The sequence below is a fragment of the Sceloporus undulatus genome, chromosome 2, assembly GCF_019175285.1.
Source record: "Sceloporus undulatus isolate JIND9_A2432 ecotype Alabama chromosome 2, SceUnd_v1.1, whole genome shotgun sequence".
NCBI lineage: Eukaryota > Metazoa > Chordata > Lepidosauria > Squamata > Phrynosomatidae > Sceloporus > Sceloporus undulatus.
The window spans coordinates 288363708-288376088 of record NC_056523.1 but is presented as its reverse complement, the minus strand read 5'-3'; the positions used below and the strand labels follow the sequence as shown (position 1 = coordinate 288376088).

Here is a 12381-nt window from a genome sequence, read left to right as displayed (position 1 = left end):
TTATTATTATTATTATTATTATTATTATTATTATTATTATTATTATTATTATTATGAAATGTTTAGGACCTGAATCGCTTCAAAGTTGTTGTTGTTTTACAGATTTAGGAATACACGTCGTGTAGTACTGTACATACCTGTACTGTCTTTGGGAGGCTAGAGTGAAGCAAGGCTGGAGAGATGTGGCTGGAAAGAGATGCAAGGATCCATGAAATGATGGGAATCCAAGCACAGTGCTTGGCACAAATCCTCCTGCCATTTTACAGGTTATCACATCTCTCTCCAGCTAGGTCTCTTGTCAGTCTTGTGTCCCTCTACAGCCTCCCAAATACAGTATGTATTATGCTATTTGTTTATTCCAAAATACAAACTATTCCAAAATCGAAGTGCTGAAGCACTCAACAAGTTTATGATTTTTGGAGCATTTTGGATTTCAGATTTCCAGATAAGAGATGCTCAGTCTGTGTTTAACATCTTTCATTTTCTTCCAAACATCTCAAATTCCTGCACAGTTCTATGATTTTTAATATCATACCCTTAATATCAACTGGTATTTCATCCCATACCAAAGCCTAAAATATATAGTCTTGCTCCCATATTGATTACTGAAGTTTAAAACAGCTTCAACACCATTTCCTCTTCATCCTTTAACACACATATAATGTCTAGGAAGTATGTTGAGGATTCTGAAGCCTTCTTTCCACGTTCCCCACTGCCATTCCCTTCTCCTTTTGTGTCTTGTCTCTTTAGATTGTAAGCCTGAGGGCAGGGAAATGTCTAACAATTTGTAAGCTGCTCTGATAGCCTTTTGGCTGAAGAGCGGGGTATAAATATTATTATTATTATTATTATTATTATTATTATTATTATTATTATTATTATTATTATTATTATTAGCTACTTAACCACAGTAGGAAGACATATCATTGCAGAGTTTCTAAAACAGTTGTTTAGCAGATCACTTGCCACTTCAAATATTCTGGAAGGTGGAAGCTTCTGCTTCCAACATATAAAGACCTTGGAATAAGAGAATGCATTCTCCCATATAAATGTACCTGGCCTCTGTAAATCATCACCAGAGGCCTTCCCAGATTAGCTGCATCCTGCAGATAGCTGGATTATCACATCTACAAAGAGTGTTTTCCCTGCTGTCACTCTTTCTAGCATACATGACTCAGGGACGTAGCTAGGATTTTAGGAAGGGGGGGGTCCAGACTAAGTGCCACCATTATAATGGGGCTTGAGTGCAGAGGCGCAGCAGCACACATCATTCATTTTTCTAATGGAGGGGGGGGCCGGCCCCCCAGCACCCCCCCCCCCCCCCGGCTACATCCCTGCATGACTCAAGAAATAAAACATGCAGCAACTTTGTTAGTTTAGGCACATGTTGAAAGCTTGTTTTATTTATTTACTTTAGCATTCAATAATATATGATGCCAGAAAAGATTTTTTTTATTATATATATTATATCATATAGTTTTCCCTTGGTTTAAGTGATAATTAATTATGTTATATTTGGAAGGCACATACAACATACACAATGCCTAGATATACATGAATGGCAATACAGAATTACTGTTAAATTAAATAAATACATTCCAAGAATAAAAAAAAAATGTATCAGTGCCTGAGTAAACAGATGTTTCCATATCTTTTTTGCTCAGTGACTCACAAAAGTACTTTCACCTAAGCTGATGCCAAAGAATAGAACCAAATAAAGAGAAATACAGAGAGAGAGAGAAAGAGAGAACAATTTGTCCATATCCACAAAATGCACAGAATTTTAAAAACCTACTGAGATCAAAATGCATATAAATACTAAGTAAGCTAACAAAATATTATGAGGAAAACTAGCTTACTTGGTAAGATGCCGACATAATACATCTTTACAAATTGGCTGTTCAGCCAATGTCAGCCAAAACTCACATGCCTCCAAAGCTACATTTTCATCTTGGTCTTGTGTCCTCTGTAGCATATACTACACACAAAGGAAGCAGAGAAGTATAGATGTTAGTTTATTTGTAAATATATCTAGTTAAAACAACTGAACATAATTCTACCAGAGGGGGTTGCTTACAAAAAGTTATTTTCACATTACAGGTTACAACCACGTATTAGATACTGCTACTCTGGATTCTAGTCACTGCAAGGGATAGCTAAGCATGAACATTACCATTAATTCTTTTCACTTGATACTTTAATTGTCGTAGCAGGTGAGTAATTGGATATTCAAGCTTAGATCTTCCAAACAGCTAACTATGGTCATTCTGTCAAGAAAAAGTCCTCTCCTAAAATTCTTCTACTTCACCTATATTCAAATTTCCCCTGCCTTCCAATTTAATCAGTAAACACTCTACATATCTGAACTGACTGTGGTAATCTCTAAATATGTTGTGTCAAGGTATCACTTTACAGACTGCTTCACTGCCACCTAACGCTGTATTTGCAATGTTGGAAAGTGGCGTGCTTGATCTGGGATTGGTTCACACATCAAACAGCCATTCATTTTCTCTATGTCATCTCCAGTCGCTGGATATAGTACTGCTGTCACTGCAAAATGTTTGCTGGTCACTGCAAGCTGCAGTTCATGAGTTTTCTCCCTGTGATCCTTTACGCAGGAAGGACTGCATAGAGAAAATATATAATGTGTGAACCAGCACTTAGTATTCTATTGCTATTTGTGTCTTCTTCCTGCGTCTCTATGCAGATGATGGTAAATGGATCAGCAGCAGCCCAAAAAGGAACAGAATATTTAAAATAATCCTGAACAATGTACTCAGGTTCAAATGAGAAATCAACCATGTTCAATCTATTGTAGAAAGACACAACTGCTGGCTTTTTAAAAAATCTTTCATATTTGATGCATTTTTGTGTGCTGAAACACACACTCAAGCAAACATATTCTGAATTTCACCAATCTAGTCCTTCTTTTCTTCTAAGTATTATAAAAATCTGTGTTATATAAACATCTCAGTTTAAACAAAATACCAAGGATAAATTACCTCAACAATACTAATCATATGAGGAAGCAAGCGGTCCATTCGAACTTCAAGCAACATCACCAGAGCCCGACATACATTTTTACGTACTTCAGGCTCCTCATCACCAGCTAATGCAAACAGATTCTGTTGAAAGTAAACAGTTACTGTAAACAGGAAATAAACAAATTGCTTCCTGAATCTATTAGGTTAAAAAGGGGACTTTTTGCATTTATTAAAAAGTGGCGTTTTCCCTATCAGCTCACACTATTTGGAAGTTTAAAAAATGGCCTAAGTGTTCAGTTTTTACAACCATTATATTCCAAGTATGTTGATTTATTGTGAGATTTAATTCAGAACAGTACACATTTTATTGTGTTATATAAAACAAAGAAAGTTTGCTTTTGGCAAAAACATCTGTCACACAGAGAAAGCATTTGTCAACTCACATAGACATACTTTTATTGGACAACCTGGTAGTTTAAGCAGGAGGCTATTCATGCTAATACTGTGTCCTTTTATCTACAAACTATTGTAAAGCAAAAGCAGTGTGACTCTAAAACTGAAAAATCAGATTTGGGGGAGGGGGGGGAGAGATTCTGGGCCTTTATATCTGCTGGCACAGTTTCAAAGTTCCTGGTTAATTATTACCATAGCTCTTTTTCAGTATCTAGTGTGTGGATTTTTTATTATTATTGTTCAAGTGTTTACCGCCATTTTTCTGCAAACTGCCTAACTATAGTTTCACAAACAGATACTACAAAAAACTATATGTCAGCAGGGCAAGTATTTATAATATGACTCAGTCCTTATTAATGCCAGAGTTTTAATAACAACAACAACAACAACATTTATAGCCCGCCTCTGCCTGGAGGATCAGGGCAAGTTACAACCAAAAATAAAACATAGTTAAGAATAACCACACAATCCCTAATCCACAATTTAAGCATAAAAATCAATTATTAAAATTGCAATTAAAATTACAATAAAATTTAATCCCCGTTGAAATGAGGCGGTTTAAAGGAGAGTCAAGAAGGCATAGTTGTGGGACAATGGAGAGGGCCCATGTATTAGTCTGGGAATCCCTGCCGGAAGAGATCTGTATTGATGGCTTTTTTAAAGGCCTCAAGAGATGTTATGTGACCGTTCTCCTCCAGTAGGTCATTCCAAAGTTTTAACTGCATCTCAAAGTAATGTACATTTTGTCAGGATAAAGAAAAGCAAACCACTACTACAAGAATAAGGACACTCTTGCACCTGATACTGACAGCTTGCAGTTTTTCTGAAACAAGAAAAACCTTTCAAAAATTAGAAGCATGGTACCACAATACAAGCCCACACGTATGGGACAGATTGATACAGTCCCCATACCTACTTGGGGGGAAACTGATACAGATGCCATACCTACTGGGGGGGGGGAGATTGATACAGGTGCCATGCCTACCTGGTGGGGGGAAATCTATCTCAACTGACTGCAGTCAGGAATCCAGAATAGTTCTGTTTTCTTCCCAATGTAACAATTTCTTTAGGTTGATAGTGCTGTAAAGGTAGCAAAACGACGCCTACTTTTTTCCAGGCATTCAAGAGCTGCTCGTTTTTGTGCTCAAACACATGTTACCATAATTTATACTAAACTGAGCAACAGCTTTCCAACTGAGTGACTGGAGAATGGAATATAGAGGAAGTCATAGCAGGCAGGAAAGATGTTCCATTGCAGATATGTTAAAGGAGAATTACAGTTATCATCAACATATCCTCTTCTATATCGGGGTGGGTAACTGCAAACAGAGCAGGAGCTATTTTACCTTCTTGTACCTGTCCGGTGGGCCACAACAGAACATTTCTGCATGCCTGAAGTGACATGATGTCACTTCTGGCTGTCTTTCAAGCCAATCTTTAGGCATTTTTTCTCTTTTTCTGTATGAGGATTGGTAAATCTTGTCATGTTTTAATGTCAATGTCAATTCTGATGAAGTCAGATGTCCAGATGAATAAGAAGATGTAATACAGTGCTCATGTATACGTATGTTATATTTGGCTACTGGGATATTCTGGTTATTCATGTTCACTAGTAATAGCATCATGGTCCTGTGATAAACAAGTTCAATTATACAACTTACAGAGACTTAGGGCCCATACAGACAGGCCAAAATAAAGCTGCTTTGGGTCACTTTGGAGGTATGCTGTTTAAATGACACGTGCATCTTAAGAGGCCAGAAGTGGCGCCAAAGCTACACTCTGTTCCTTAAGACTGGAGCATGGATTTGGCGCAGCTTCTGGCCTCTTAGGATGAATGCATCATTTAAACAGCATACCTCCAAAGTGACCTGAAGAAGTTTTATTTTGGCCTGTCTGTACGGGCCCTTTGTTTGATTGTTAGTATCATATGGGGTAAGATGTTTGGTTATATGTGAAACCAAGTTATGTATATATGTTTGGCTTCATATGTTAAATGGTATATTGTTTATTTGCTTCATGGATGGTTATTAAAATTGCTGTTTAATAAGGGGGAAAGGGCTGAGACTGACACTGAAAAGTACCAAGACAGTTGGAATGCCAGCTGCGTGTGTGGGAGGAATGTTTCTACTGAATTTTATCTCTTAGCTTTAGCCAATAGTGAGAAGAGATGGCAAACACCTGGTAATATTGAAAGTGGCTTTCATGTTATGGGAATGGGATAATTAGCCTTAGCCCACCAAATTTATGGGGAGGAGCAAGAAACCTTTTTCTGCTGTATGTGGGAGTTGGTACCCAGTTGTCCAAGACATTTTCCTGGTAACATCTCTGCAACTTTAGAAATAAAGCCTTCCTGTTTAATTTACAGAGAACTTACTGATTTGACAGAAAGCTCACATAGTTCTTGACATTTTGTCTGTTTTGGGGGAGGTTTAGAGAACTGTTGTTATTTTATGAGGTTTTGGGTGATTTGGGGACAGGAAGTCATGGGGAGGGAATCTTGTATGTGTCAGAGGGTCTGGGGGGATGGTCCCAAGGGCCACACATAGCCTGTGGGATGTACTTTGCCCATCCCTGTTCTATATAAAAACAGCTATTCTTTAGAGCTCTATGGTCTACAATGGTTTAACACACTAAGAAGCTTTTCAGCTCCACCACTTCCATTAACATCCTTCTTTTGGTGGGGGGGGGGGGGGGGAGTGATTTACAAGGATGGACCAGCTTCCACAATAAATATAATTAGTTTAGCCATCAATTTAAAGACACAGACTCAGCAAAAGTGGATGAGGGGTGCTCACAGTTATTTGCAAGAGAAATTTTGTAATCCCTCTATCTTAACACACAGATATTGAACAATGAAAAGTGAGCCACTTACCTCAATAAATGCATCTATGTGCAACATAAGGGCTTGAGTTCGACTAATGATAAACTGATTAACGCAAGCAACTGCATGGGACCTACAAAAGGTAACATTTCTCTTTAAAAATGCAGGTATCAAGTATTAAAAGAAAAAAAAATCAAAACAGAAACTGCATTTCCCATTTCTTAGAATCAAACCAGATTTTATTCCTAATCGTAAAAGAAGCAGTATCTTACTGTTTGTTACTATGAATCCAATATGTGCAAAGTATGTCAAGAAAAGACTCCAACAAAATACTCAAGTGTGAGAAACATTGTGCCTTGACTTCAAAGCTACATCTTGAAATTTAGTCACTAAAGCATCATACTGATTTAAATAAGGAGCTCCATGAGTTGATATTGTAGTTACTAAACATAATCAGCAATTCGTTTGGAATCTGGCAATTTAATTTTGAGTCACAACTCTGAAGTCAAGGTTGTTCCCAAAGATTCCCCATCCAAGATGTGGTTCACTGAGAAGCGTGGGGCACCATGTTTGCGAGTGACTGTTTTCATCCAAACTCAAGCAAGATAATATGGAAAAATTCAACTGGTTGAGACACAATTTACCTTTCAGATGAGTCCACAACAATGCACATATTCTATTTAATAATCAACTGATTAAACAGCAAAATCTACTGGTGTTTCCAATTTACAAATGCTTCCCTGCCTAGAGTCCAGGTAAAAGACAATGGCTGTGAAAGACAATGTATTCCATATTAGAGTGCCTGAAAGGAACTTTAGGTAAGGCAAAGGCTAATGCTAATGCTTCAGTGCTTCAGGAACCAGACAAGATCCAGTTAGCTTAGTTAAATAAAATATTTAGCTGGACCTGGCATTCAAGTTAACCCTTTTAAAAAATGCCTTGCTATAAAATCTTACCAACTCAAGCAGCTGAAATTGTGTGAACACATGAGGAAGAATGATGCTTACCTTATTTTTGGACTGCTATGCTTGAAGAACTGCAAAAACTTCGGGATCATGATATTGAGTGGTCGGTCTAATGCATCACTGTCTAAAATTTCAGCAGAATCTTCACAAATTTTCTGAAGAGCTCCAAATGCACCCTACCAAGTAAATTCATGTTTTGGTCTTTTTCAGAAACTTCAAGTGAATAGTCAAACACACTACTATTTTGAAAATCCTTATCTACTTATGTCAGTGACAGCTGTACCAAAATATATCTGCTAGCATACTGAAGCAGGTGAAGAAAGGGGCACATTATGTCCTTGCAAAAAACAAAAACCCAACCTACAGTTCTACCAATGCAAGGGGAGAGACGATATAAGATTCACAGTAAAACCTAAGGGAGTCTTCCCTCAAGTCCAGTATAAATTCATTGGGAAAATGTTTTTTGTTTTGTTTTGTTTAATGTGAAAGAACTAACTGTTTAAGAGGTGCAAAGTGATTTTGTGGCACCTTTGAGATTAACTGTGCAACCAAGTCTACAAAAGCTTATGCTGCAACTTCTTTTGCACTGTTAGTCTCAAAGTGCTATAAGATCCCTTTGTATCCTGATATTCCAGACCAACAGGGAGGTGTGTTTAATGGGAGCTCTTCTGCCACTGAAACAGTTGTAGGAAAACACAACTTTCTTCTTTCTGGAGGCCAACACTGTCACTTCTAAGAGCTCCCATACCACCAGCAGTAGAAATCCGTTTGGAGACTGCTTTATCACCACTAAGATAGAAATACATGGTTTTCACTATAATGTGTTCATCTGTTATAGGAAAGGAATCCAGACACAAGCAGCACTTTTAAAATTAGCTCTATTTATTTTAAGATGAAGCATGGTATAATTTTTATCTTATTGTCTATCAAGTTGAATAGACAATTTAAGCAGTTTTTAACAGTTTTACTATTCCAGTGGGGGGAAAACTCTTTTTAAAAAATGAGGTAACAGATAGTTTGACAATATTGTCTTTGAAAGAGTCACAATCACACATGTTTAAGTAATGACAGTCTAACTGTAATTTAATTTTGAATATCAAGACAGACTTCTGATGTCTCCCCAGGCCCCTGAGAAAAATACACCAGTGAGTTAAAATAAATGTAATCCTTTAGAAAATACAGTCTTTCCTCTGCTCTTGCAGTTTTGAAACTCGTGTCCCTTGCTTATGTGCAAGGGATGAACGGAGAGGGCATGTGCCTGAGGCACGTGTCTGCACACACCCACGGCTGCGTGCCTATCTATATTCAAACCAATGGGAGTTGAATATAAGTAAAACTCCATTTTCATGAGGGGGTCTGGAACAGAACCCCTGCAAAAAAGGAGGGATGACTGTACCGACATTTTTGTTCTAATCTTTGGGATGTCCCTACATTGTTCTTACACTCAAAATATTAGATAAATGGAATTCAGTATATAAAATTACACAAGCACGAGAAAAGACATTTGGATACTTGAGAAACATTACCGTATATACCCACAGAATCATAGATGTACAAATCTAGAAATGTGAGTCAAAAAAATTACCTCAAAAACCTGGGTTGACTTCTCCATGGGTCAATCTAAGTACTGTACTTTAACTGTTATCCAAAAAGCAACAACCAAATTCTTTGAGAAGAGTGGTGAAAGGGGACAACTTAGTTTGTCCTGGGAACAAACAAAAGAAGCACTGACCTCCTCTATTCTCTCTGCTGTGGCATCATTTCTGACAATTTTGAATGCCTGGTAGGAAAATGGTGGCAAAAATGGCTCTTTGGTGCTTACCCTCAAAGAAGCACTAAAAAGAATCGGGCTTTGAAGGATTTAAATAAGACATTTGTGTATTTTTGTCAGTTTTGCTGGGTTAAAATTAGGTAAAGTTTTCACATTAAAGTTAATGATTGTAACCACTGCTTAGTTGCCATTTTCTTTGTCTTTTCGTCATTTTCAACATGCCTGTGTTTCCTTAGCCCATCTATGCCTGGTAGCCTCCCCCACAAGTTGCATAGTTATAATTTATAAGAATTCTCTCCTCAGGCATTCAGCCTTTAGGGTAAACACAAAGGTTATGTTGGTCAGAATTTTGTAAGTTCTTTGGCACTGTTTTGCTTTGCTTTATCCTTTACATTCTTTGTTACATGTCCACTTCAACATATCCATGCGTCAAATGAGAATCCATAATTCTAGCCCCCAAACGTGCCCTCAACTTATACATCAGACCAACTTATAGTTAAGTATATATGGTATATGATTCCAATAGTTAACACTTCTTTCACTAGAAACTGTCATTCTTATGGACAAGAAATCCAACATGAATGAATTTGGGAGGTTGGGATCATTTAAATAATCATGAAGGGAAAGATTATATCCCCAAAAGGTAAACATAATAGATCACTGCAACTTTTAGAACCAAAAACTAAGAAAAACATTAGTTTAGAACACCATTTTAATTAAGTTTAAAATTCAGTTACCGAACAGATATGATGGAGAAACAACGTACCTCACAAGTATTGTAGTCCTCAGAATCTAGCAGGCTACAAAGCTTTGGTAAGAGTTCTGGCCAATTCTGCAATTCTCCTTTTGAGGCAATAGTTGTAATCAAGATACCTTGGATTTGTTGGGAACGATAAAAAAAATAATTATATACTTGCCAAACTGGAGTTGGTCTGACAGCAATTTTCTGTTTTACAAATTTAAAAGATGAGTTATAACAGAAACAAGATGGGGAAAATTACAAAATATTCTTCCTTAGATGATTAGATATTACATAGATATTACCTTTTACAGAAAGATTTGATACAGAAAGGTTGACCTATAGATTTGGCACAAAAAATATTAAGAATTTTCTTTCATTTAGATTCACACTTATTCCAAAGCAAGTGATGAAAGCAACTCTGACCTCTCTGGAAAATCAAGAGTATATGCAGTTTGATCTCCACTATCAGAGCAGGCACACAGGGCAGTACTGTAGAAGAAAGAGGAATCTACATGGTGGTAATGGCAGCAGGTGCATCTGACACTTTTGTATTGGGCACAGGTAGGTAACAGTGGCACATCAGCTTCCAGTATTCCTGACCACTGAGCTATAGTGACAAGAACTAAAGTCTACAAATATTTGATGAACTGAAGGCTGCAATCCCCTCATCAGAGGAAACAACATTTATGTCTATATATTAGCTGCAACCATTATGGAAGCAATTAACTCTTGGAGACCAGTCTTCTTCACCCAGATGAAAGATTAAATACACAGGTTGGGGAGAGGGATTTAACCATTTTAACCATGGCCTCTTTCCAGCACCTTCAGGATTGCTGAGTAGAAAGAAATGATCCTGAAGCAGGGAATCACATTTTAAGCAACACTAAACATTCCTCCTCACCTCCAATTGGGATCCCTGTTTTATCACTATCATGGCAAATTATCTTGCCTGCTTTCATATTGGGGACAGACAGAGAAGACAAAACTTAGCAACTAGATCCCTGTCATTACTAACAGAGAGGTAGCAAGCATGGTTGCTTTGAGACTTCAGCGCTCACAGCTGCTTTTGGGCTTTCACTGAAGACTTGTCCCTCTGCTCACTGCCCCAGTGATCTGCTCGTGGCATGGAAGCAGCCATCACTGCTGCTTTCAGCAACCAAACCAGAGTTCCTACTTTTCTGCCACCATTAACAATGTAGATGTAGAGATGGGGGCTGGGATTCTGTGCCAGAAACAACAGGAAACATGGAGCTGCTTCTACATCCTGGGGGTTATACACCTCTGCTGTAATAGTTGCTAAGCTATCCTGTATAGAAACAGAAAGCAATCTAACAGGGACTAGGGATGACAATATTTTTAAAGTAAAAAATCTAACATTCATCCATACTGTAAAATTACACAAATGTTTGTTTTCTGAAGACTTAACATACACTTGGGAAATATGAGTAGATAACGAATCCCAACAAAAACAAACAAACAACAAAAACCCTCTTTCTATGAAGACTTTACAAGAGGAACTGATTGTGACCCAAAGGCAATGTTACAATCTTATGCACATTTACTTGTAAGTAAGGAACTTACTTCTGATTAAAGATGCTTGGGATAAAGCTATAAGATGTCTACACAAAGTAGTGGTCAACAGGATCAACCTACTAATATAAATAGCTTCTCTTAAACTGTCTATTTGTGGAGCACTGATTCATATAATCCTTCTTTAATATTGTAGTTTATAGATGCAGCCAAAGAAACACTTCTATTTACAAAATGTGGCAGTAACAAAGGAAGTAAAATAAATAATAAAATAATAAAAATATTCATGCACTGAATACTTTCATTATCACATTGGATTTTTACATAATCTTATGTTTTGTTTTCAGAATGTTATAAATATAGAACAGGGGTAGGCAACCTGCGGCCCGCAGGCCGGATGCGGCCCGGCAAGGCCTTGGGACCGGCTCCAGTCCAGTCCTGCCGCCGATTGCCGCCGGGGCCTTTGGGGGGCAATTGTCTATAGAAGCCTCAGAAACATGCATTTATATTAACATTTTTTTAAAAATCAGCAAATTTTTTCACGTGTCCTCTATTTTTTTAAAAAAAGGGTCTTCCATTTGAAAATTTTGTCCTACATTTGTCCTGGTTTATTTATATATTTAATTTTTAAAAAATTATTTAATTATTTATTTATTTTTTGCTTCGGCCCCCCCCAGTTGTCTGAGGGACAGCAACCCGGCTCCCGGCTCAAAAAGGTTGCCTACCCCTGATATAGAAGCTTGACACTAGTTACTTATCAACATTAGAGGAGGCATTCAGGAGTCAGAACTATTGAAAATTCAATTGTCTTCCAAAAAGTTACTTAAAAATTTCAGGAGTTAGTCAACTGTACTGTATGTTCACTGAATTTAACTGATTTTAAAGTAATTTCTTCACTGAAGTGTATACAACAGGCTGTGGTCCACTCTTCTATTCCACAAGTCAAAATAAGGTCACCATATTGCTCACTCGACTATTTTTTTCATAATAAAGAGAAAACAAAAAACAAAAAACCCCGCAATCATTTTACAATTACATATATAGTACTCTGTTTTCATTAGTTCTGCAGCCAAAATAAATATAACTCAACTAAAATCTATAATCTACTACAATTT

At 37.3% G+C, this 12381-nt stretch overlaps 1 protein-coding gene across 3 annotated transcripts in view; it reads right to left on the bottom strand.

Moving 5' to 3' along the window:
• Positions 1-12381, bottom strand: part of TNPO1 (transportin 1) — a 51530-nt gene that overhangs the window by 30272 nt on the left and 8877 nt on the right. For all 3 annotated transcript variants that reach the window (XR_006101953.1, XM_042449587.1, XM_042449586.1), the window contains exons 4-8: positions 9761-9867; positions 7266-7399; positions 6310-6391; positions 3003-3125; positions 1860-1978 (exon numbers count right to left, since the gene is read on the bottom strand). Coding sequence is in view for 2 of the 3 variants with exons in the window: in XM_042449587.1 (XP_042305521.1) it covers positions 1860-1978; positions 3003-3125; positions 6310-6391; positions 7266-7399; positions 9761-9867 (565 nt within the window). In the remaining variant the exon portion in view is untranslated. The remainder of the gene's footprint in view (positions 1-1859; positions 1979-3002; positions 3126-6309; positions 6392-7265; positions 7400-9760; positions 9868-12381) is intronic.